General features: G+C 45.4%; 1 protein-coding gene across 3 annotated transcripts in view; it reads left to right on the top strand.

Moving 5' to 3' along the window:
- MAB21L3 (mab-21 like 3) overlaps positions 1–27430 on the top strand; it is a 47035-nt gene that overhangs the window by 6601 nt on the left and 13004 nt on the right. For 2 of the 3 annotated variants that reach the window (XR_004485530.2, XR_004485531.2), the window contains exons 2-6: positions 1953–2093; positions 4849–5140; positions 9016–9194; positions 9663–9857; positions 14234–15636. Coding sequence is in view for 1 of the 3 variants with exons in the window: in XM_004263296.3 (XP_004263344.2) it covers positions 1953–2093; positions 4849–5140; positions 9016–9194; positions 9663–9857; positions 14234–14467 (1041 nt within the window). In the remaining 2 variants the exon portion in view is untranslated. Of the gene's footprint in view, positions 1–1952; positions 2094–4848; positions 5141–9015; positions 9195–9662; positions 9858–14233; positions 19080–27430 lie in introns of those variants that run through there. The other variant, XM_004263296.3, reaches the window with a different exon arrangement.

Below are 27430 nucleotides of genomic sequence, written 5' to 3'. Positions count from 1 at the left end.
TTGCTGTCCTTGTTTTTGTTTTTTCCTTCCCCCAGCCAGGCTTGCGGGAGGAGTCGCTTACCTCTGACTTCACTTGCTGGTTTCCCATTCTCTCTAAACCCACTGCCATCTGGCTTGACGCCCACCGTTTCCCCAAACACATCAGTCCTGTTCTAGTTACCAAACTCTACGGGCATTTGGGGGGCCTTATCTCACTCAGCCAGTTACTGTTGACTTTGTTCTTGAAATTCTTCTTCCTTTATTTTCAAGACCTCTCACCGTTTGTTCTCCCACCTCACCATTCTCCTCCAAGGCAACGTCTGCTCCAACAAAGTAGAAACAATTGCAGTTCTCCCCTTGTGCTCCTTGTGTTAAGTATCTACCATTTTCTCTTTCTAGAACAACCTTCTCTTTCTAGCTAACTCCTGCTAACCTTTCAAGATACAACTCTGATATACCATGCCTTCAGGAAGGCCTCCAGGCTAGATGCAGTTTCCCTTTTTTGTGTACCCTTAGCATCCTTTGCAAACCTATACTTAGCACTAATGGCTGTAATTTTAATTTCCAGTTTATTGGTCTTGCTTTGTCATCTTATCTGTCAACCTCTTGACAACACTGTAGGCACAGAACCTGGCATGAAGTGGATGTTCAACAAAAATTGGTCAAATGGAATTGAATCCCAGCACATCAGAGAAGTCCTACACTGGAGAGACCCTTAATTATGCTTCTACAAGCACTTGCCTTTATTTTGGGCATGGCAAATGACCTGCCCCTCTCTGTGACTACCTTCTCTCTTCCACTTACATACTCCAAAAGATGCAGAATCTTGATAGTTTATAGATGCTCAAAAAAGCTACCCTTTGTCCCTTCTCCCATGATGAATGCTCTGAGATGAACACACGGAGAGGGGTGGCTGGCTGCTGGTGGCAAGAAGATGATATTAAAAGCTAGTATAGACCTGATCATCGTACTTAAGGTCATATAAGACACACGCTCTGCAGCATCTCTGAGGGAGACCCTTATCAAACACCAGCCTGCAGGTGCCTCCGGAGCAACGTAACAAAGAGCCCGTTCCAGTTCTTGGAGACTTGCCGTGCAGAGTCAGAAGAGACATCAGGGCACGCCTTTTCTTAAGGGTCTAGGAGCCAAAGGACGGGGTGAGCGCAGGGGAGAAGGGAACCATCATGTATTGATGACATACAGAAGACGATCCGCCGCATGTTCACCTGCCTTAGACTATTTTATATTCACCAACCCGGACAGCAGGCATTCTTATCCCATGTTAGACTCTCACCATGGTTCACAACACCCTGTGGGATGGCCTGGCCCCCACCATCCTTTCCAAGTTCATCTCCTATCACCCTCCTTCTTCTTTTCCTGTAACCACAGCAAAGGCCTCCTTGCTGGTCCTTGAGCCTTGCCAAGCTTGCTCCTGCTTTAGGGGCCTTGGAATTTGCTTTCCCAAGCTGTCATCAGGGCTCGCTCAAATGTCACCTCCTTCGAGAGGCCTTCCCTGGCCACCAGTCTAAAATAGCAGCCCCTTTATTCTCTAGTCCCTTATCCTATTGTATTGTTCTTCTTGGGACTTATACCTGATCTTACATTATACATATGTGTGTACACATATATGTATATATGTTTGTGTGTAGGTATGTATGTATACACACACACATACGCATGTGTCCTGTATTTTCAACTAGAAAGCAAGTATCTCTATCTTGTTCGCTGCTGTCCTGTTCACGGTCATGCGGAGGACCTAGAAAGCACCTACCGCAAGGCAGGTACTACATAAATATCGAGCAACGCTTCTATTTCAGAAGAGAACACTGAGGCACCAACGAGTGTCATCAGACCTAAGTTCATCTCTCCCGGAGCTCTTGGAAGGGCAGGATTTTCTGAGCTGTGCCCTGTCTCGTCACTTCCTTGGGGCTTGATCCGGGAATAACGGCCTTTGCTGATCCTTTCACACCCAGGTGGACTTGAGGCGCCAGTGGATTTCCCAGACGGTGGAAGAGGTGCAGAAAATTGTCCATCGTCTGACCACAGAAATCAGCTACCAAGACATTCGATTTCAAGCCGTCCTTTACTCTGACACGTACAATGAGAACATTAAGGTATGTGGGTCACTTGGCTCTAAGTGCCCACCCAGCGAGCCAGGAAACAGGGGGGTGGTCTCAGCATGTGTCAGGCACTCGCACCACTAAGATTACTAACAAGATCTCTTAGTATTTACCACTTACACTCATTGCATAGATGTTACATTCCTACTTTACAGATGATAAAAATGGAGGCTTAAAAAAGTCAAATGACTTGATCAAGTCATATTAGGCACTAAAACCAGAACTCCACCTGTGCTTCTGATTCCAAAGTGTGTCCCACTGTACCAATTAAAGTTCAGTTAAGCACACATTCATTTATTAAGCACCCATTTAATAGATTGGGGACTGGGTACAGGGAACTCAAGGCATTGGTGAGAAAAGAGTTGAAAGTGATAGTGGATGGGCTACAGGTGGGGGAAGGAAGAAACTGGAAGAGGTGGCTTAGGAACTGCAGGAGCAGCCTGGCAACTCTGTCCCTGCTGAGGAATCCCACAGAGCTCTAAACCCCCAGGGCCCGTGTGTGACAACGAGCATTCATGCAACATTGTAGTGTGGGCAAAGCCAGTCTCACAGAAATGATCTCACCCAAACCTGCACACAACCTAGTGGAACAGACATTATGGTTTGCTCCCTTTTAGAGACGAGAGAAATGAGGCTCTATCTTGTTTTTTCTTGTGACACACAAGAACCTCTTTCATATAAGTATTAAAGTTACGTGTACGCATGCCCCAGCTCTCACACAAGACCGTAAGTTCCTTGCTTGTAAGGATCATGTTTCTTGATTGCTCCCTTCCTAGCACCCAGCATAGTGTGTGGCCCATGATAGACACTCAACTTCTGTTGAATGAATGAGGAATCAAAAGAATTGGTACCTGAACGAAAGACCATTGCTAGTCCAGTACATTTCAAGTTTGGTGGGTACAAGGACCACCCACAAGATGCTGGGACTTGTGGATTTGGGGACAGAATCAGACTTTAAGAAATCACTCCAGGATGAAAATTATAAAATTAGATTGGATCCTGGAATGTCAGAACATCATCTGCCCACCTCTACTACCTTGCCAACCTAAACAGGACAAATATAGGCAAGTGACTAGGAATAGAAACATAACACCACTTTTCCTAGAACTATATCTGGAGAAATTTCCTTCTGTGGTCGCACTTAGAATTCATAGCTTAAAGTATATCTTGCATTTATATACACTGTATCCTGCATATTATATAAGCTTTGAAAATAGTTACAGTGGGGCATATAAAAATGCTTTCATTTTATCTTGGCCCAAATTCAATAAGCATTTATTAACCACCATTTTTGTGACTAATAACATGATAGTTGTGTTCTTGGATTCATATGAAAGTGGGTTCAAAAAATGTATAGATTTGGGGTTTTTTGTTTGTTTTTGTTTGTTTGTTTTGGTCACGCCACACAGCATGCAGGATCTTAGTTCCCCGAACAAGGATGGAACCCCTGCCCCCTGCAGTGGAAGCGCAGAGTCTTAACCACTGGACCGCCAGGGAAGTCCCCCAAACTATATAGATTTTAAAGGCCATAGTTTAGATCCCCCCTCCCTTGTTTTAATCCCACCACATTTCAATGGACACCAGAAGTCACGTGCACACATCATCTAAACATCCATACTACTGTTCCATGAACATGAGGCAGAGTGAGTTATTGCTGATTTCGGTGTTCACCCCTGAATTCGCCACTGACTGGTCCCTGGGCAAAGGTTATTCAAATTCCACTGTCAGAACTTTCCGTGGAAAGGAGGTGGCTCTTCCAGTGTATAGCTGAGTGATGGGGCAACATGCAGGGTGGAGTGGGCTGCTGTGTGATGTGATTAAAGGTCATTTCCCTTTGGTGGTACTGCACTGTGGACTAATTTGTTCTATCTCTTGGACTATTGGCCTGACCACTGCTTTCCCGGTTCCTGTAGAAACAGAGTAAGTAGATTCTTAGTGTTTACTTCTTCCCATTAAACTTAGAATCATCTCAATAGCTCACCTTGTCTCAACAAACAGGATTTCATGTCACCTGTGATTCTGTAAGGATTAGTCATTAACACTGTCTGTGGGTCATCAGTACAAGCAAAAAGAAAGGGAGGCATTTTGCAGAATTCTTTCACGTCCTCCCCCATCTCTTCCCACCCTTAATTCATACCGGATCTTTCACCCATCCCGGGTCATTGATTCTTGACTAAGAACCAGCTCAGGAGAGACAATTAACCATTGAACAAGCAATCGGAAGACCTAAAGTCAAGTTCTGGCTCTACCACTGACTGGCTGTGTGTCCCTGGGGAGACTTGGAGCCCCTCTGAGCCTCAGATTCCTCATCTGGGAAATGTTAGCAAAGCCTACCTCATGTGTAGCTGTGAACATGAGATAGGCTAATGCACAAGAATCGCAGTGCTTGGTAGGTGCAGAAAGCAGTGACTACTAGTTCCCCTCCCTGCTTTTTGTCCCCCTCCCCTCAAGCTTTAGGTGCCTCTAGAGTTCCGGGTCCACTTCACTCTTTTTCCTTGCAGATCCATGAAACCCAGGCCTCACTGAGTTAATTTCTTTGCCCGAAGCGTTACAATGGGCTAGTGGCACAACAGAGACGGAATCCTCTGCCAGCAGGTGGGCAGGTGGGCGCAGTTCTGTCCTCCTTGTCACATTGCTAAGGGTTGAGTGGTTAACTGAGCGGCCTGGGTCAGCAGGGCGGCTCCCTGAGGGCTTGTCGCCTCCCGAGTCTATGAACTCACACTCCTTCTCCCTCCTTTCCTAACCCCAGGTTTTGGCCCCCACCCAGCTCCTCATCACAGTCCCCATGAGAGGCCTGGCCGGGTACAAGGAGGCCCGGCAGCAGCGCTGGCGCTACTACACCCTGCAGGGCGCCCGGCTGCCCTGCCCCCTGCGGGACCCAGAGGGCCTGCAGCAGTGGCTGGAGGTGGAGCAGTTTCTGAAGAGCCTGTGGCAGTGGCACGAGGCAGATGTGAACATTGACGGAGACATTGTGCCCGCCAAGGTCCTCCAGGTGTTCCGGAAACTGGTCGAAAACGCAATTGAAACCTGTCACCTGTCAGGTGAGCCGATCAGGAAATGTACAAGGAAAATGTCTGGCATTTCCATTTTGCTCTAAAAAAACCCCTCTGCTTGGGTGTTTCCTGAAGCTCACGCCCCTAGATTGAGGATACAATCATGTGCTTTTTACATCTGTCTAATCCCCATAATATGAATTAGCTCTTTTTTATGCTGTGACACACAGAATGGAATTCATACTCACAACACACTTCCGTGGCCTCAAGAGATTACTGCCCTGGCGTAGATAAGACAGTCTTTGGGTTAGGCACCGTTTCCAAGATGTTAGCTTCAAAACCTGGGTACTTTCGCAAATTACTCATCAACCTCAGATCTTTGTTATTAGCACATTTCCACTACAACAGCCTCCAACTGACTGCAGTATTCCAGTGTGCTGGGACAGCACATCTGGGAACCACTGACATACCAAAATACAAAAAGCCAGAAGCCATAAGGAACTGATTATGTTTGACAACCCCAAAATCTTTTTTTTTCTTTTCTTTTTTATTGAAGTATAGTGGATTTACAATGTTGTGTTAGTTTCCAGTGTATTGAGTATAGTTCCCTGTGCTATACAGTAGGTCCTTGTTGGTTATCTATTTTATAAGTAGTGTATATATGTTAATCCCAAACTCCTAATCTATCGCTCCCCACACCCCTTTCACCCTTGGTAACCATAAGTTTGTTTTCTATGTCTATGGGTCTATTTCTGTTTCGTAAATAAGTTCATTTATATCTTTTTTTTTTCTTTTTTTAGATTCCACATATAAGTGATATATGTCTTTGGCTTACTTCACTTAGTATGATAATCTCTAGGTCCATCCATGTTGCTGCAAATTATTCATTCTGTTTTATGACTGAGCAATATTTCATTTTATATATATATATATATATATATATATATATATATATATACACACACCACATTTTCTTTATCTAGTCATCTGTTGATGGACATTTAGGTTGCCTCCATGCCTTGGCTATTGTAAATAGTTCTGCAATGAACATTGGGGTGCATGAATCTTTTCGAATTATAATTTTCTCACAACCCCAAAATCCTAAGCTACTGTACAGTGTAGCATATGTGCACACCTGCCCACACACATGTTTCTGTTCACACAGAGTAAAAAGGTGAATTTCAAACTGGGAAAATGGCTAATTTCCTTAATTATAAAAGAGTATTTATAAACCAATAAGAAAAGCTATGAGCAGACCAATAGAAATACTGACCGAAAAGCACGGCTCACAGAAAAAGAATGTAAATGGCTAGTAAAAATAAAAAATGCTCCATCTAACATACATTCCAAGAAATATACATTAAAACACCTCGTAGGCTGACATATAATCATGCTCAGTGCAGGAGTGAGTATGGTTAAATAGGCATTTTCATGCATTGTTCTTGGAAGTGTACATTGGTACCTCCTTTTTCAAAGGGCAGCTAGTCCATTTTTATTTTTGTTATGTGCTTACTTGGCAATTCAACAATTCCAGTTCTAAAGATACATTCCTGCAGATACACAAAGAAATATGCATGAGGATATCTACTGAATTGGCTTTGTAATAGTAAGTCATTAGAAATCATCTGATGGCTAACAAAGGAAGACTGACTTCATCGATTATGCTCCCTCTGCCTAGTGGACTATTACGCGGCCTTTAAAAAGCACGAGGTGTGTCGATAATGGATTGGAGCCCCACACCCCCTGTCTATGCAACACCGTTCACACTCCATGTGCGTATCGGGGTGTGTTTCTCCGAGAAGACTTGTATTTGATTTTTCCTGGTACTCTCAGAAGTACCATCTTACCTAGATGAATTGGGGAAGTAAACATCCAGGCCCTAAACACAGGATGGTGACTAACGCCTTTGAAATTCTAGGGAGGAGGGAAGCGCTTGGTTTTTGTTGTTGTTTGTATTAAATCAACTATCCAGAGCCCACGAGAAAATCTGTCTATTTCTCTTAGTTCATAATTTCCCTCAAGGTACAGCTTTTCCTGATTCCAGGCTTGTGAGGCTTACCACCTAGCATAAGCCCCAGCCTCAGCCCGTTAGACCTCCTCTCCTCCTCTCTGTGCAGTTTCTATACACAGAAGCTGTAAGTACCGAGGCTTAACGCCATGAGGGTATTTTGGCAATTCTCCCACTTAGTACTTTCCTGGGTAGGTGTTCTTGCTTCATTGCTAGTTTCAAATGATTCTCCTACTTTCTGGCAGTCTCATTACATACAAATAATGTTTTAAAACTTTTATATGTCTTATTGGCAGTGGGTTTGGGGATCTCCAATCCAACATATGACTTTAACAGAAATCCCTCCTTTTCATTTCCCTTTTAAAATACTTTGTTGACTTTTGCATTTGCATATATTTCTCATTGGTGGAGTAAATTGAAGTGAAAGATAAATTAGAATTAAAAAAAGAATGGGGTGTGTGTGGTGTATATATGCACACACAGAGTTATGAAAAATGCCTGTGCAACATAATAAAGTGAAAAACCAAATTGCTGAATAATATGCAACTCCACTTGTAAAGAAAGAAGAGGATTTGCATGTACTTTTGCTTGTCTAGACAGAATAGTTCTGAAAGATTCTGTAATGGAAATAGCTCGCGTTGAATGGGTTGTTACCATGTAGAGGGTGCGTTCATGGATTATTTCATTTAATACTCATAGCAACCCTGTTAGAGTTAGGATCATTTTTCTAACTGTTGTACAGACAAGAAAACTGAGATTTAGAGAGATTAAGTAACAGGCCAAAGGTCACACACCGAGTTGGCAGAGTAGGCGAAGCAGGGTGTGGGCCAGGCAGGCTGGAGCCAACATGTGCTCACCTCCTCACTCTGCGACACTGTTAATGGTGAAAGTGCATATAAGAGGTTCAAACTGGGCCAGGTTGATGAGGTACTTTCAGTAAATAATGCTGCAGTGCCAGACGTTGTCATGTTCCTGTCTGCGCAGCTCTGATGAGATGCAGACAATAAGCTCTTTATCACACCCCAGCCAAGGAGAGGAGTGTTTTCCTTTTGAACAGCCTAACACAATTAATAAATGAGTTTCTGTTTCCTTCTCTGAGCAAGGAAAAGCAAAATAACAGATCCCGATTCAAGACGGCTCATCCCTATGTACGACGAAGGCAAGCCAACAAACAAAACATTACTGTGTATCTGTTGAAAGAAAGGGGAACAAACTGGAAATGAATTCTAATGTATGAGCTGGAAAACCTTCCCTGATCCATTCCTTTTCTCTCCCTCTCTTTGCCTGGTTGGAAAAGACAGGGAGGGCTTCCTTCTGCTTACTTGACTATTCAAGCCAGCGGCTCTGCCACACTTCGAAGTATTTTATGATTTCAAGGCTTATGATGATAAATCCATCTGAGGCTAGGCTGGTCAATGGGTGGTGGGAACAAATACCGTCTCTGAGACTGTGACTTAGTTAAGAGACAGGTTAAGCTGAACCCCACCAAAGGCAAATGAGTAAGTAAGGGGTCTGAGGCTGTCCTAAATGGGGTCGACATCTGGGTGGAATGGGGGGGTTATAGAAAAATGCTTGGATTTCATCTTACAGTAGCAAAAGCTACACCTTTTCCTTGTATTCTCTGTCTCTTTCAGTTGAGCTTTCTGGAAAGAGTCTATTAATTTTTTAGAAAAGATAGGGGAGGAGGATGAAAGAAAAAAGTAAACCCCACCAACAATGAGATGTTTCTATCAATATTTACTTAGCTAATTGTCTAGTGTTGACATAAACACGCTGCCCTGGTGTGCTACTGAAACTCTGAAAGTTGCCCCACCAGTTACAAGGAGCTGGTAGGAGCCACAGCTCACAAATTCCTTCTTTGAACCCTAGTATTGAGCCAAGCTTTGTCTTCCCATTGTCTGTCATTTACCACCAGGTAAGGTCAGCATGCTAATGGACCGCCCTGCAGTTCGAGTTGCCGTGGAAACCTCCACAGGTCGGGTGGAACTAGAGCTGACCCCCTCAGTGGAGATCCCCACCACCTGGTCCAAGAAAGCCCGGTGGCCTTCGTGTCTGAAGCGCTGGCCTTCTGCAGAGAGAGTGCAGTGCATCAAGGTATTAGCCTGCAGGGTCCCGGCTCACCAGAGATGCTCTCACCTTAACCAACCACAGCATCACTAACCACCAACCAGCTTCGGAAGGAAAATTGAAATTTCACTAGATCCCCAGAACCTGCAGCGGCACCTGGGAATCTGTGGTAAATGCAGATTACCGGGCCCTGCTCTGGCCCTAGGGAATGAGACTAGGTGGGCAGGGCCCAGCAATCTGTGTTCTCACAGGCCCTCCAGGTGATTCTGGGGCAGGCTCAAGTTGGAGAACCACTGCCCAGGAGAAAGTGGACGCAGCCTCCCCAGTTAATTGCCTGCGTGCAAGGGGCTCCCCTGAGGCTCCCTCCGTGTCCCCACGTGGGATGTGCTGCTCGCCCAGTGGCAGGTCCCCCCTCCTAGTGGACTGCTTCGGAGATGGCTTTCTCCTCCACCAGCATCATCCTTCTCATTTCCCTCTGTTTTTCTCTTCCCGCAGTCATTTGGGTTTAGCTTGTTGGCCTGTTCAAACTATCACTGGCAGCTGAGCTTCTTGCGGGCTGAACGGGTGCTGCTGGAGCAGCTGGATGAGGACGGGGGCTGCCGCAGGAAGTGTCTTCAGGCCATGAGGCAGATGAAGGAGGACGTCTGGTGTCCAGGGAAAAGACCTGTGATCACATCCTACCACCTTCAGGTGAGTGTGCCGCCCCGGCCTAGAGGGCCAGGGCGGCTGGGGCTGGGTAGGTCCCTCTGCGGCCTCTGCAGGGTCACCAGAGCCACTCACAACGGGGGTGTGTGTGATGAGTAGGAGGGGGCCTAGTGTCCATCTTTGCCATCTCACAAATTCGTACTCCTTATGGAGATATACAGCCCCAGCCGCGTGCATGTCCACAGCATCCCTGCCCAGGGTTCCTGTCCTCCACCTCCTTTCTTCCCTCTCCCAGTTTCCCTCTTCCCTTTCTTCCTTTCTATCTTGCCTTCTCTCCCTTTCCCTCTCCCCTCCTTTTATTTCACTCAACAAACCAACACGAGCGCCCACTATGTGCCAGAAACCCGGCTGAGGTTCAGGAATGAATGACAGCATGTAGTCTCTGCCCCTGAGAAATCTACAGTCTGGTGAAATCTTGGGAGTTCCTCACACCTGAGATGGATTCACATTTCCCCTCACGTTATGACTCATTCAGTCCCCATTCTAGCCCAAGTGCAGCCATTCATGCGCACACACATACACACTCACACACGCACTCTGTGCAGAGGAGAAAACCAGGAACTGTTGTGGTACCTGACAAACCTGGCAGCAAACCTGAACTTCTGGGTTGCAAATCACCAGGCAAGGACTTACCATTAGACAGCCATAAATGCATTCACTCACTCACTCAGCAAATGTTTATTGAGATCCCTGTGGGCCAGTCCCTTGCCCCCACACCTGCTGTGTGCTCTACACCTGGCGGTACAAGGTGAACAAACGCAGATGTGGTTCCTGCTCTCATGGAGCTTGTGGTCCAGCAGGGGAGACAGACGTTGGTCAATCAGTCTGCAGGTGTGCGTGGAATCGTGCCACGTGGGGGAATGCTGGGGTGGAGAGGAGCGTGGCTCTAGGAAGGCTCAGGGTAGCAGAACCTGACCTGGACCAGGGCGTCAGGGGGTCCCCCCTGGGGAGATGGCCTTTGATCACACTCTCAGCTCCTTTCTCAAATTTCTGACCACCCATGGTGAACTGGATGCTCGGGTAATACTGCGTGCAGCACACTGTGGTGGGGGGAGGTATCAGACTCTTAGTAGCCCCAGCCCAGCTAGTATCCATCCTGGAGCTTCAGCCCTTCTCCCCAACCTTCTACACAGGTGAGCACATGTCCCTGGGGTGTGCGGTACCTTCCTTGCATGCTCCTACCTGGGCCTCGTCTCGTCCAGTAGACAACCATTTCCCAGCCCTGTGTTACTCTTTCAGGCCTAACACAAGCTATTCAAGGGCAACTCATAGCGATCCCTTGGTATCTCTCCCAATGCTTTGTATGTAGTAGTTGCTCAGTAAATATTTGCTGATCATCTGAATGAATGACTTCACATTTTACTGCACTTTTCCCCCCCAGCAAAATTGTTCATCTTTGTTTTGCTTTCTTATCTTTTCTGATAACCTGTTCTCCCTGACCTGCCCAAGAATCTGTTAACATCTCATTTGCACATACTGGGGCCTTTCTCTCCAGTTTCAACATTCTTAAAGTGTCCTCAGACATGTCCCCCTAAAAACACACACCTGTTCTCCTGGATCGAGGACACGTACTTTCTGAAGCTAGTCTAATTCATTTCGGGGATTCAGCTTCTTTCTTACTTGCCTTACCACTGGCCACACTAGGAAAAGTCAGAGCTGAGAAGGAAACTCCAGGCGGTCTCATATCAAATCTCATACTCTTAACTAACCACTGACTTCACTGCTCTGCAATTAGGATGGATGAAAACACTTTAAGTACTGTGAGTATTTTAGAAAGATTGAATAGGGCCACCACGGGCCTCCCAGCCCTTGACTGCTCTCAAAACTGCATTCCATCCAGGATTTACTTGTATTCCAGTGGCTTCTAAGTCACCTAGAGGATTTCAGGGCACCTCCTTAAAGGCCCCCTGTTTTAGTCTTCCCTAACCCACCTACACGGCGTAATAAAATTGTGCATTCTCAAGAACGAGCAGTTAAAAGGGGGTTATTTGTTGAGAAACCGAAACAGTACTGATTGCCTTTTCCCCTCGTCTTCCACCCTTGTCCAAGGGTAGAATTCTCTCACATGGAGGCGTCGGGATGCATGTGGCTGCTGGTGTGGGTGTGAGATACCATCCTGGATGATGGCTTGAGTGTGCAGGATCCCTGCCAAGACTTTAGTCTGGGGAAAGTGGAAGACACTGGGCTGCAAAGCAGCATCAGGAAGGATGTGCCAATCATGGGCACCTCCTAGAAGGTCTTTACCTCCTCCCCAAAGAGGCTTCTCCCCCATAGCAATTTCATGTGAAGAAAGAGCTTATCTTTCATTGGCTTATTTATTCCTAAACCTGCTCAAAGGCACAGAGGCTTGCTTATAATAGGCTTAACTGCTTCTGTTTGCTTAGGGAGATAAAAGCTTAACTACAAGAGGAATTAAAACATGTTTTTTATTAGGTTATCTTGACTAGCTTGAAATTATCTCCAACTCATTTACTCAAAACAATGTACTCCAAATGAAAACACATTCAGTGTCTTGCTGTGAACCTAAAACTGCTCTTCTACTTTTTAGGAAAGTCTATATTTTCAAAATACTCAACGTCTAAACCCAAACGTTAATTATTTCACTCAGTCAATAAATGTCAATTGACTGCCTCCCGTGGGCCAGTCCCTCTGCTGAATGTAGTAACATCAGCATGAATACAAATAGGTCTAGTCCTCTGCTCACATAGAGTTTGCCATCTAGTAGGGAATCACCTAAACACATAGGAAAACGACCACCACTGTCATCATTGCTGCATATGAGAAGTATGGGATGAAGAGAGTGCTTAATGGGTGTCATAGGGAAGTTTGATCTGATGGATGAGTTTCCTGGACAAGCTGGGGAAGGAAGTACGCTCCATGCAGAAGAAGTGGGTTGTGAAAGGCCCTGTGACAGAAGAGAGCATGAAACGAGGCCAGTGTGGCTAGAAGGAAAGAGCGAGGGAGAACACAGGGCGAGATGAGGCTGGAAAGGAAGGGAGGGACCAAGCCTTGTCAACTAAACCATGCTAAGGATGGTATTTTTTAATTAACAAACAATGGGAAGACTTTGAAGTATTTTAGACAAGAAGAAACATAGACCGATTTATATTTCAAAGAGATCACGTTGGCTGCAGTGTGGATGATGACAGATAGGATGGTGACATGAAGAGGTGCAGGCTGTGGCAGAGGTCCGGGCGAGACACGGTGGGAGAGGGTGATCGTATCGGGTGGATTGAAAAATACGCAGGCAGCAGGATTGGCAGGACTTGATTGGAGGTGGTGAGGGAGGGGAATGACTCCTAGGTTTGCGTCTTGCGTAACAGGCTGGATAAACAACCCTGGGAGCACACGAGGTATGTGGGGGAGGGCCAGGAGTTCAGTTTGGACATATGGACTGAGATAACTTTCAGATGGCCAAGAGATACCAGGTAAGGAGGTCAGAGGAGAAGTGTGAACTGGAGAAAAGAAATAGCAAGTTATCTATATTTATTGGGAGAAGAGGGCCTGGAACGGAGTCCCCCAAACTCCAGCATTAGGGCAAGTGGAGGGTGAGTGCTCCAAGGCGTAGCTGCACTGCTCAGAGAAACCCACTTGGAAGCCAAGTGAAGAATGGCTCGGGAGTGAGGGTATGCATGAGAGAACCAGATTCCACTGAAAGGTCAGGTAGGGTGAGAGCTGGAAAGAGCCTGCTGGATTTAGCAAACATGGAGATCACTGGACCTTAAGGAGAGCAGCCTTTGAGGACTGATGGCAGAAGAATCCATATTGGAGTGGGTTAAGGCAGGACATCAGAGGAGAGGAAATGACAAATTATTAAGATGATTCTCTGCAGAAACCTGGATTTGCAGAGAGGTGAGAGTTAGGGCAGGAGGGAGATGTGGCACCTGGGGAGCAGGAGAGCTTTGATAGATATAAAAAGCCAATGAGGAAGAAGAAACTCAATCATTTACAGTTGCTGGAAGGGGGGATCCCAGCCCTGCAGAGGGATTTTCCTAGGCTAGGGGGATGCGGAGAGGAAGATACCAAATGAAGGAACGATGGCTGGTTTGCACGCACGAGGCATTTTCCCTGTAAAGGAGGCAAAGTCATCTGCCAGGTGTGGGGAATCGTGAATTTTAGGAGAGTGGTGATCATTGGAAATGCCAGTGGAGAGAGAATAAATTACCAAAGAGGCATAGGAGACCAGCAGGAGAAGGCTGAGAGCCCGTCCAAGGCTGGGGATCATAAATCCACGGCAGACCCAGCCTGCCCCTGGGGCTCCCGTCTCCTCCTTCCAAGGCCACGTGGGCTCAGGAACGTTCCTGAAGACACTCTCCTCAATAGACCGGGCCGATGTCTGACACCGCCTCTTCCTTCCACAGACAGTGCTCTTCTGGACTTGTGAGAAGTATCCCCACCCAAAGGACTGGCGGGTCTTCAGCAGGGCGTTCCTGCGCCTGGTAAGGAAGCTGCACAAGTGCGTGAGCCAGCACTTTCTGAAACACTACTTCGTGCGGAAGAGCAACCTCCTGCGGTACGCCAATTCAGGCGAGCTGGGGGCCCTGGCCCAGAAGCTGGCCTTCTTCCTGCAGAACCCCCAGATCAGCCTGCCCTGATGCTGCCCTGCGTGGGACGCTCTTGGACATTTCGTTCAAGCTTGACCTCACTCTCTGTGGCTTGTTCCTCAGTCAGAGGCCAGGATCCTGCCCAGGAGAGAAGCAACGGACGGCAGAGGAAAATTCCATCAACCCAGGGGGGAAAACCTGTGCCCCAAGATGTCTGGTCCAGGCCTCCCTGCAGCCAAGCAAGCATTTCTGCCCCCACTAGCTACCTCTTTGGGAGACGGCTCTCATCAAGCTTCCCCGAGCCATAGTTTCCGAACCGATGACAGTTCTGAATTTATTTTCCCTTGCTCAGGCTCTGGTTGTCTGTCAGGGAAGATGTAGAGAGAACCCCCGGAAGGTCAGGTATCAGCCTGCTGCCCACGAGTGGTTCTCCAGCCCACTGACCACGGGCTCATTATTTTTCCATTTGTAAAATGGGACTGTTCATATGCCTCCCTCAGAGCAGGGCTGCGAGCCTACGGACTGTGCTGCTGCCCTTTCAAGGGGAAGGTGCTGGATCAACACAAAGTGTTCCTCGTTGGTTCAGTGGCTGGTGTTTGCTTTCAGGATCAGTATCTACACCACTGATTAAATGATGACGTCTGATGGGTTCGCATGCCCGTGTGCCCTCCAGTTCTCCTAAACTGTGGATCTTCCTGCTTCCCTGGTGTTCTCTGAGAAGGCAGGAGTGGTTTTGATGACTAGTGCAGTCAAAGATGAGAGCGCAGCAACCCCAGTGACTGCCCTTCCTTGCTTCCCATGCCGTGGGTCAGGGATGAGACGTCCTTCTATTTATGGAATGAACTCGGTACTGTGATCCGCATGGAACGACTTTGGTGTCACTCACCTCTCAGTTCCTTCCTTTGCTCACTTAGCGATTCACTTCCTCATTCATTGATAAATATATACGCATTAGGTACTGGGGATGCAGCAAGAGCAAGATGGGCAGGGACTCACCTGATGCAGATGATGCCTAATGGTAAAGACAGGAAATGAACAACAGATAAACACATTTGATTATTACAAATTGTAGCAAGTGGCCTGAAGAAACAGAATATGGAAATAGAGCCACAGAGAGATCCTTGAAGGATGAAAATGCAAACAGCTGAAAGGGAAGAAAAGGGGGCCAAGGGCAGACTTAGAGGGGCTGGCATGCCAGATCGCTTGGCCTTGTAAACCCGGTAAGGAATTTGTATTTTACTCTAAAATCAGATGTGTGATGTTTGACCTCTCCAGAAGCAGAAGGGTATTATGATTTGATTTGCATTTTAAATGCCCATTCCGGCAACTGTGTAAAGGGGGTCTGGGGACCCACACGAGGATGGGGACACTGAAGGCCCTTGAGCCCACTCCTTTTGAATTTCACCGAGGTCCTCGAGGCCACACATCCTGTGACACACACACACCAGGAATTCTAGGCGTTCTCGGGAGAGCCGTAGTTTCTTCTGGCACCTACTTACGCTTTGCAATTCAAGGGAACCCTTTATTACTTAGAACATTTTCCCCAGATAAATAATTTCTAGAAGCAAGAACTGCTGATTCTTTTTAAAATAAAAGTCACGTATGAAAATGAAGACAATTATTTTTACAAAAATAGTGTAACCAAGCGGTGGGGTCCTTGGACCATCACATAGGAGATCATGGTTTTAAAATGTTGAACAAACTTACAATCAGTCTATAGTTTTTGAAAACATGAAAGTATGAACAAACCAATATTTTATTAAGTCATCAAAACCTGCATTCAAATTCTTATATTCTTGGATCCTGAGAAACATTTGCGAGAAGGTGGCAGTTATGTATTTTTTAATGATGAAAACAACTGACGCAAGTTTTAAAACAGCTGCACAGTCACGGAATGCCAAGTGAAAGTTGACTGTACCATTGATTTGAAATGTATGTATATGTATGGGAAGGAGTGGGACTGACATACTCCACAGTCTGATTCCAGTAGATTCTTCCCACCTTTCCCTATGGATTTGTAGTTTTTGAATGAAGTAGGGCTGTCTGCACATTCCTGGGTGTTCCTAACTGCTGGCCAGCAGAGAGCAGTGGGGGACTGCCTATGAAAAGAGCCAGGTTCCCACCCACGCACCGCAGAGCCCAGCAGGTGTCGCCCTCCTCAGCTCATAATTTACACCGGGCTTCTCCAAAAAGGGAACCAGGGACTGAGGACTTCAGCTGAGTTGTTGGCCTTTACTGCCGTTTTGGTCAAAAACTATAGTCTTTTTGATTAAAGCTCAGATTTAAAAAGGGAGTGTATGAGAGGACAGTTCATCTATTCTGTTTCCTGGGACAGATTGCACAGCTCTGAAAGTCTAATAATATAATAGTACTCCTTTATTCGGAAGCTTTTTTGCTTTAATTCTCCAAAAGCCTTTTTTCATGCATCTCCACTCTTCTCGGCCCCAGACTGTTTTTCAGTGGAATCGTTGGCATTCAGAGACTGCAACTGATCTGCTTGCATTCGCATCCCAGCTCTTACACTGTACCTGCGTGCCCTTGGCAAGTTGTTCAACCTCCCTAAATCTCCATTTCTTTATGGGCATTGTTATGGGCTGGATTGTGGCCCCCAGCCTCCAAATTCACATGTTGAAGCCCTAACTTCCAGTACCTCAGAATGTGATTGTATTTAGAGCTAAGGCCTTTAAAGAGGTGACGAAGTTAAAATGAGGCCGTTAGGGTTTGGGCCCTAATCCAACAGGACTGATGTTCTTAGAAGAAGAGGTAGAGAGACACCATGGGCAAGGGTGCAAAGGAAAAAGGCCATCTGCAAACTGAGCAGAGGCCTCAGGAGAAACCAGCAAGGCTAGCACCTTGATCGTGGGCTTGCAGCCTCCAGAACTGTGAGAAAATAATTTTCTGTCGTTTAAGCCATGCTCTTTAAGTCTGTGGTATATTGTTATGGCGACCCTGGGAAATGAATACATCATAAGAGACTATATACCTCATTACTTTGATGGGGGGAATAAATAGAGCAATGGATGTACAAAACTCTTCGTTTAGACGTGGCATGAAGTAACTGTGGAATAAATGTGTAGCATTTTAGATGCCTACTCCTCATGTCCGTTTGTCCATTTGATAACTACCACCACCCCACAGATAAATTCTTCACAAAGAAATTAGAAACCATCACAAGGAAAACATGCCCAAAATACACCACATATTCCATAAACCCATCTTTTCCTTTGTCACTCTTGTTGCAATAGAGGAATACCTCTCCTGATTTCTCCATGTGTGATGGGCTGGCCCCCCAGCTTCTCAGGGCCGTCTTCCCTGTAGCATCCTCCACACCCTACCCCAACCACCACCTGCCTATCTTCCCCCCTTTCTATCCAGCTTCCCGAATTATTATACATGTGTCTCCACTTCCTTACCTCTTCACACTTTTCTAATTGTAAAAAATATCATACATGCGAGAGTCTAAACTGTTTCAAGAATTATAGTAAAACAAATACCAATATACTCACTGTCTAGGTGAAAAAAATAACATTTTGCCAATACTTTAGAATTCTCCTAGGTGACCCTTCCGTTCCTTAGCCCCCTCTCTCCCTGAACATAGGTAATTGTGATCCCAAATTTTAGGTTAGTCATTCTGCTGCTTTTCTTTCATTCTACCACCTATCATATTTCATTGAACCTAAGCCCCCAACAATTGTGAGATGCATTATTATTTCATGTCTAAGAAAGAAAAAGTGCTGCTAAGGGTAATTACAAAACACCACTGATTATAAGATGCATCCTAATTTTAGAGGACGAGATGCATCCTAATTTTAGAGATTAAAAGGTGAAAAAGTAAATTTTAGAATCAACAAAATGTGACCTGCGGGACTTCCCTGGTGGCGCAGTGGTTAAGAATCTGCCTGCCAATGCAGGGGACACGGATTGGAGCCCTGGTCCGGGAAGATCCCGCATGCCGCGGAGCAACTAAGCCCGTGTGCCACAACTACTGAGCCTGCACTCTAGAGCCCATGAGCCACAACTATTGAAGCCCGCATGCCACAACTACTGAGCCCACATGCCACAACTACTGAAGCCCGTGCCCCTAGAACCCGTGCTCTGCAACAAGAGAAGCCACCACAATGAGAAGCCCACGCACCACAACAAAGAGTAGACCCTGCTCACTGCAACTTGAGAAAAGCCCATGCGCAGCAACAAAGACCCAAACACAGCCCAAAGTAAAAAAGTTTATTAAAAGAAAATAAAAGAAATACTGTTCTTGATAAAGATGCAGTCAGAAATCATTTTTTAAAAAATGTGACCTGCGTACATCCCAATTGGCTTTTTAGTTTTGCCTGTTTTTAAGCTTTATGTATATGCAACCATCCTGAACGAAGTGGTCTGATTTGCTTCTTATGTCCACAGTACACCTTTGAGACTCTCCCATGTGGATGCACGTGGAGTGGTGTGTTCCTTTTAGCTGCTGTATAATATTCCTCTGTAAGATTATGCCACTTTATATATTTATGTTACTGCAATTAGGCATTTGGGTTGTTTATAGTTTCAGTGATTTGAACAGTCTTTATGCACAGTTTTATATATGTCTTCTGATGCTCTCAAGTCTTTTAAGGGTACATACATAGGAGTGAATTTTCAGGTTCAAGGAATAAATGTGTGTTTAAGTTTATGAGGTAATGTCAGCATAGTTTCTGAAGTGATAACACTGATCTAAATTCTTCGTTTTAACATAGGTGAATTTTCAGTGACTTTCTCCATTATAACGGAGCACATTTTGTGTCTTGTTTAAGAAATCTTTCCCATTCATTTTTTTTAAGGTCATGGAGATATGCTCCTATATTGTTCTCTAAAATTTTATAGTTGTGCCTTTCACCAGGTTTAGGAAGTGCTCTCTATTTTTTCTATTCTATTCTATTTCATGCATAAATTATTCTTGAAAGTTTGGTAAAACTCACCTAAGATGCCGACTGGGCCTTCTGTTTTCTTTGTCAGAAGACTTTAAACTATTTTCTTTTAGGGATAAAGGATATTCAGGTTTTCTAGTTCTTCTTGAGCAAGTGTTATCAATTTGTATTTTATTAGAAATTTACCCATTTTATCTAAGTTTTCAAATTTACTGACAAACTTGTTCATAATATTTTATTATCTATTTAAACTCTGATGCATCTGTACACATCTTTCTTGATAATCTGTTAGAGACTTATCAAAGAATCCGTTGTGAGTTTTGTTGATCTTATCCATTGTATACTTGTTTTCTGTTTCATTCATTTCTGCTCATATCTTTCTTTCCCTCTACTTTCCTCAGGTTTATCCTGATGTTCTTTCTATAACTTCTTAAATTAATGCTTAGCTCAGAAATCCTCAGTTTTTCTTCTTTTCTAACTATATAAATCTCCTCTTCATACCACTTTAGTGGAATTTAACAACTTTTGGTATATTGTGTTTTCATCTTTTTTCAGTTCTATTTATTTTCTAATTTCAGCCATGATTTCCTCTTTGAATTATGAGGTGCTTAGAAGTTTTTAAAAAGTATTATTTACAAATTCATTGTGTTTCCTAATTATGTTTTTGTTACTGATTTCTAACTAAATTGAATTATAGTCAGAGAAAGTCTGAAAGGCCTCAATCCTCTGATACCCCTCGAGGTCAGCTTTTTAGCCTAGCATTTCTTCCTTATTTTATGTCATACAAAGAAGGGATGAAAGTTTAGATAAATGTTCAAGAAATGTCAGTTAGATCATGCGCTGCTCAAATTTTCCATGTATCACAAATTGCCTTTTGGCTGCATTTTCCAACATTTACTGAGAGAGTTTTTTTTTTTTTTTTTGGCTGCATTGGGTCTTTGTTGCCGCACACGGGCTTTCTCTAGTTGCGGCGAGCAGGGGCTACTCTTCGTTGCGGTGCGTGGGCTTCTCATTGTGGTGGCTTCTCCTGTTGCAGAGCATGGGCTCTAGGCCCACAGGCTTCAGTAGTTGTGGCACGCGGGCTCAGTCGCTGTGGCTCGTGGACTCTAGAGCTCAAGCTCAGTAGCTGTGGCGCACGGGCTTAGTTGCTCCGCGGCATGTGGGATCTTCCCGGACCAGGAATCGAACCCATATCCCCTGCATTGGCAGGTGGATTCTTAACCACGGTGCCACAAGGGAGGTCCTGAGAGAGTTATTTTTAAATCTTCCACTGAGTGTGGATTTTTCAATTTCTCCTTATCATTCTGTCAAACTTTTACTTAACACACTTTGAGATGATATTATTAGGGACATACAGATTTAGAATTTTTACGTCTTCCCAGTTAAAGATTCTGTCACTATAAAGTGACCTTTTTTAAACTATTGTAAATGTTTTGCCTAAACATTGATTTTGTCTGGTCTTAATATAGGGACACCACTTTATTTTGCGTCCCTGTCGCCTCTTATATCTTTTACCATCCTTTAACTGTTAACCTATTTGTGTCTCTGTGTGGTTGATAACTGTCTCTTGTAAATGGTGGATTTTCTAAAAAATCCCATCTGACAGTTGAGATCTGCAACTCTAATGCTTAGTCCATGTGCGTCTCTTCTGGTGAATAATGTATTTGGATTCATTTGTCTCTTGTCATTTACTTTCTACTTGACCCATGTCTTCCTCTGCCTCCCACCTCACCTTCTTGCCTTTTAAAACCTTGATTTTTTTTCTTTTTCTTTTTTTCATTCCTTTTCCCCCCTTACTAGTTTGGAAGGCTCGTATCCTATCTCTGTCCTTTTAATGGTTACAAAGCCTATCCATATAGACTAAACTCTAGAGTCAAAATTTAGCCAACACTTTTACTCTCCTCTTTAACAAGGAACCTAGAAGGCGTGGCTCCTGCCATTCCCCGTCCCATAGCACCTGCTGCTGTGAGCCAGGATTTTGGTTCTCGCCTGTTGGCCATCCCCCCTGCTGCCACATACACACACATATGTAAAACAGAAATTTTATTTTTATTTTATACATGTATTATAATATACTATTATCTATTCATATTATAAATCTTATAATATGTATAAAATATTATTAATTAATATTTTAAATATTTAAATATTATTTTAAAATATTATAACTCTATATTACAGTATAAAATAATATTATACTATCATTTTATAAATAATACAAATAATCATTATTATTTTCTTATTTTACTCACATATTTGCCACTCTCTATACTCACCACTCCTTGAATCTCAAACTTCCTGTTAGGGATCATTTTCCTTCTGCCTGGACTGTATGCTCTGACATGACCTATAGTGAGAGTCCACAAGAGTAAGCTCTCTGTTTTTATTTGTCTGAAATTGTCCTTATTCACCTTCATTCTTGACAGAGAGTTTCTCTGAGTGTTTTGTTTTAGGTTCACACAATTTTTCTCAGCACACTGAAGGTATTTTCCACTCTCTTCTGGCTTCAGTGTTGCTCTTGACAAGTCAGTCACTAGACTATTTGGTGTTTCTTTGTGGGGTGTCTGCTTTTTCTCTCCGGCTGCTTTTAATTTCTTCTCCCCCCTCTCCCCCATCTCTTCCCCCCTCCTCCTCCTTCTCTTCCTCCTCCTTCTCCTTCTTCTTCTTTTCTCTCTCTCTCTCTTCCCTTCCCTCCCACCTCCCATCTTTCTTTTTCTTTGGATTTGTTAGGCTTCCTGAGTCTGAGGAATTATTTCCAGTATTTCTGAAAAATTATCAGCATTTAATGCTAAATGTTGCCTCCTTCCCATTCTCTCTATATTCCATTCTAGAGGGAAATCCAATTTACATGCATAGTAGACTCTATCATTCCACTCTCTATACTTTTATCTTCTCTTTTATAATTTGCATCTTTTTATCACTCAAAACTGCATTCTCAATAATTTCTTTGGATCTATCTTCTAGTTGACTAATTCTTTCTTCAGCTGCATCTAGGCTAATGTTTAATCCATCCACTGAGTCTTAAATTTTTAGTGTTACAGTTCTTATTTTCAGTTCTCATTTGGGCCTATTTCTCAAGCCTGCCTGTTCACTCTTTAAAATCTCTTATTCCTGCTCATGTTTTTAAGTTCTCTTCTAATTTGTTTAAACATACTAAACATAATTGTTTTATATTCCATATCTGAAATTCAAATATCTGAAATCTTTGACTGGTTGTTTTGCTGTCTGCTGTTTGTTTGTTTTTACTGATTACCAGTCATAGAGCTTGTTTCCTTGTGTGTTTTGTAAATATTTAAGGTGAACTGTTCATTTTTTCTTAAAACTTTACCTGTGAGAATTGTTTGAGGTCTGGATTGAAGTTGTTTGCGGTACCTGGAAAGGATTTCTTTTTAATTCTGCCAGTTATCTGAGAGCACTACCAACCCAAGGCCATTTAAATTAAATTTAAATGCTTGAGATTTTTCAGGCCAACAGACAGATAAATTCAGACAGAAAATATTTTAGGCTAGCTCATGGCTGCGAATCCTGGGAGGATTCTTTTCCCTCCACCCAGTGCCAAGGTCAAGGCAAGCTAGTTGCCTTCTTCATGGCACATTTATTCCTTATTCACCGTTATTCTGAGGATACAGCCTTTTGAGGTCCAGATTTATGCAGGAAAATACTATCAGGCTTCCCACCTGGGGCAGGCCCTAGATGATCTCATTTGTCCCCTAGACTTGCACAGTTGCCAATGAAAGGTCCAGATCTCTAAGGGTCAGCAACCCTCAGGGTAAAAGCGAGCTTCGTTCACTCACCTGCCAAGGTTCCTGGTTCTACTTCATTTCCGAAGTCTATGGATTTATTACTTTCATTCTATCTCCGGGAGGCATTTATAATGGTTTTAAAAAATATATATGTAACCCAGCATTTTAGCTCTTTCAGGTGGAGGGGAGTCATCCAGAATACCTAGTCTGCTATACTACTGGCTACTTAGCACGACCCAAGGCAGCTGGAAACTTCAAACATCAACTCACATGTCACTTCTGCCCAACCCTGCATGCCAAATTGAATGCCACTTCTCCATTCCCATCTTGCACAACCTCTGGGAAGCATTCAGCACAGTCCACCTCTCCTTGCACCACTCTTCTCTGGGTTCCTGTGACGCCCCTCTCTCTCCTCTCCCTCTGCTCCTTCCTAGTCTCCTTTCTGACTCCTCCTCTGCCCACCCCTAAATGTTGTCATCCCTCTCTTGAGGGCTCAGTCCTGAGCTCTCTTCTCTTCAGACTCTACACATTCAGTCTAGGCAACTTGACTCACTCCTATAGCTCCAGATACCATCTATCATCCCAGGATGTCCAAGTGCATAGCTCTAGCCAAACCTTCCTTGTGAATTCCAGATAATTCCCACAGACCGCCTCCACCTGATGTTTCACAGACTGTTCCAACGTAACGTGTTGCTCCCACCCCCAAAGGTGAGCACCCTGACTTGCTCAGGCAGAATCACGTAATTCTTATAGAAAACTCCTGAAGGGGATACTCTACTCTTCTGTGTCAGTCCTCAGCTCACAATCCTCCAGTCACTTCCCCTCTCACTCACATGAAAATCCAAAGGTCCTGGATGACCTGGAGCCCCTGCCTCTATGAATCTATCTCCTCCTGCTTTTCCCCTTGCTCACACTCATCTCCAGTCACACTGCTGCCTTCCTTGTTCTTCCTGGAACACTCTAAATGTGACTTCACCTTAGGATTTTTGTACTTGCTGTCCCCTCTGTCTGGAGACCTTCCCTAACTTCCTTACGTAAAATAGTATCACTGGTCCCCATCCCGTCTTCACCCAAGTCTTGACATGTTCTACCCTCCTTCTCTGCTTTATCACCACCTGGATGTCCTATCTATCATCTATCTATCTATCTACCACCAGAGGGAAAGCCCCATAAGGAAGGGACTTTTATCTGTATTTTCAAGGTTGTATCTTTACAACCCTAGGCACATAGTAAGTGCCCCATAAATAATGTGTTGAATGAAAATGTTTGCAAAACTTTTTCAAAAATTAACCATTCAGGTCTCAAGTTTCTTGGACTTTGACATGCATTCAGATTTGTTTCTTTCCTTAAAAGCCATAGAATCGCAAAATGTTCTAGCTTGAAGAGATAGTGGAGGTCTTTACAGTTACAGTAAAGGAAACCGAGGTTCAGACAGGTTGAATGACTATTTGGGCTCAAATCACAAACTTTGAGGTAGTTTGTAATTCAAAGGCTAAAGTGCTTTTCCTTTCAAAAGCCCTTGAAACTTCTCAAGTGCAAACCTAAGAAATGTAGGAAATGAAGTGTCACACTGGCCAGTCATACATTTTTGGTGATTCTTTCTCATCTGTGCCCTCTGCTCTGATTCACTCCCCTCACCCTCCACCCTGTTTCCTTTTTCCTGGTTGTTAGGACAACAGCATGGGTGGGAACCCTTGTGGGACACGGAGACTTGCTTTTGTTCTCTCTTTTTATCTCTATCTCTTTCTCTCCCCAAAGAAGAATTAGAAGAGTCCTGTCACTTCTTTTCTCTGAATTCAAAATATATTGGTGGGTTTAAAAGACATGACTATGTGGAAGAATTAAGAAGAATAACCCTAATGACCACAGAGAGATCCTGGGGCTCACATGGGCATCCTCTTTATTTTATAGCTGAGAAGGCAGAGGCCAAAAGAGAGGATGGAAAATGATTTGCTCAAATTTATTATGTCCCAAATTGAACTCTCGAGTTCCCCTCTCAACCCTGCCCTCACCTCTGTAAATGGAATCATTATTCAACTATTTGCTTCAGCCAGAAACCTAGGAGTCATCCTTGAGCCCTCTTTCCATCATCCATACCCTCAATCCACCAGCAGATCCTTTTGGCTCTACTTTCTAAATATAGTCCCAGTATGACTCCCCACACCCACCAAGCTGCCCCACTGCCAGGCCACTTTGTCCTCCTCTCCTTTCTAGACTCTGCGGGGTTTTCCTAATTGGTCCCTTACACCCACTCATGCCACCTCACCCCATCCCATAAGAGCCTCCTCCACACAAGAGCCAGAGTGGTCTTTTCCACATGCACATCGAATCATGTGTTTTCCCTGCTCTAATCCTTCCACCACCTTCCCGTCACTCTTAGAAAAAACTTGAAACTCCCTCCCATGGCTCACAAGACCCACACAATCTGCTGCTCCCCTCTCTGCCCTCACCCACTACCGCTCCCCTTCACTCTGTGCCGGGGACAGGACACTGGCTCTCTCGTTTTGTTTCAAACACACCAAGTGAACACCAAGTTCCTGCCCCAGGGCCTTTATACCTGTCTGCCCCCCTGCTCAGAAATCCCTTGCCCACTCCTCCCTGAGCCGTCTAACAGTTAGCAACCCATCCCTCTGTGCTTGCCCTGCTTTATTCTCCCCGTAGTGGGTTGGCTGGTCCCCTGTTAGAATGTAAGCTCTGTGCCAACAGAGGGTTAGTTATCTCGCTAACTGCTGTATCTCCTGCGCCCAGAACAATGTTGGTGCAGAGCAAGTGCTCCATGCATATTGGTTAAATGGATGAAGGAGTGAATGATTTTGCTCCGTGACAGGCATCTGCTTCCTCACAAGGCCTGGACTTGAACCCAGGTCTTCTGACTCTCGGGCCAGGCTCTTTCCCGCACAAAGTAACATTTTGAGGGGTTGAAGAATCACATCTTTAGATTTAGAGAAAGAGGAATTACCTCTGGCTCCAGAAGCCTTTTTCCAGGAAGGGCCTGGTTCCTCTCTCGTTGCAGAGCACAGCAGTGGTGCGGCAAAGCCAGGATGCGCACTCATGCTGCAGACGCGACGGTGGCATCTCAGCCTCCCTCCACCGCCAGTGGGGATACGGGCACATATTTGTTGTAGAGTGTTTGCCAGATACAGCTAGTCAGCCAGCATCCAACACATGTGTTTTGTGACTGTAAGCCACACACACACTTTGCATTAAACAAAGGCCCTCAGGCCCTCACCCTCCCTTCCTGCCAAGCGTGGCTACGAATAATAGTGGCAGAAAGTCTCCGAGTCTAGACCATGCATTTCCGCTCATTCAGCCAGCTTTATTTTTGGCTGTGTGACTTCTTCTGTGAACTTAATATCTTCTGTGCTTGGACGTTGTAACCTGTGACTCTCTGGTCAGGACCTACTCCTTGAACACTGGTGCAAAAGACCAGTGAGAGTGCTCCTGTGAGAGAGAATGTGGTTGTAAATGAACAAAACGCCTGGACAACCTAATGCAGAACCCTTCGTGATCACGTGAAATGTCACTTCCCTCTTCAGGGCACAAAGGGATATTAGGGTATTGGGTCCAGCACCCAGGATATTGCGTGCTCGCTAGGGAGTGCCCCAACGCGTCGTTTGAGACCTGGGAGACCAGCCGAGCAAGCCAGGCTGCCCTAGGAGAGAAAGGCACAGCTGGAGACATTTGCTGGGGCGGGGGTGGTGGCAGGGGTCAAAGGGAGCTGAGCTCTGGCTCCTGCCCTGCGCTTATCCCCATCGCCACAGCCGCTCAGGCGGGGCCCCTCCTCTCCTCTTGCGCGTTCTTCTCTCCTGCCTCCTTCCGGGATGTTTGCCCACACAGTGAGATGCGAGGGGCATCAAGAATGCTCCCTGCCCTTGACTGTGGCCAGGGGCTACCATTAGTGACTGGTGCCCTTGGTACCCAGGACTTGGGCTCTTGAAGGAGTAAGGAGGAGAAGGAAAGAGGGTGGAAGCGGGCACCCTCGGCTCTGCGCAGGGCGGGCCTGGTAAAACCCTCCGCGGGCTGGGCTGCAGGGGGTGGGGGGCGGGGGACTGGGGACGGGGGGTGGGGTGGGTGATGAAAAGGACGGGATCTGTGGGGCGGGGCGGCCGTGGCGCTGTGGTGCAGGGCAGCAGGGGGCGCCCGCGGCTCCCTCGAGCGGACCCGCCTCCGCACCTCGGAACCTGGGGAAATTCCGCCAGCCCAGAGCCAGCCTGCCGCGGGGACCAGACCGGGACACTGCGGACCTCGGCGCCGCTCGGCCCTCTCCAGCTGTCGGGAGCTTGCAGCACCCGCTCCCAGCGGCCCCACCCGGGCCCTGCATCCACAGCTCACCCAGTGCCCAGCAAGGCTGTGCCGATCCACAGGGCGGGCCG

Source organism: Orcinus orca, chromosome 1 (assembly GCF_937001465.1).
Source record: "Orcinus orca chromosome 1, mOrcOrc1.1, whole genome shotgun sequence".
Lineage (NCBI taxonomy): Eukaryota > Metazoa > Chordata > Mammalia > Artiodactyla > Delphinidae > Orcinus > Orcinus orca.
The sequence above is the reverse complement of the archived record's forward strand: the minus strand, read 5'-3'. Positions and strand labels throughout refer to the sequence as shown.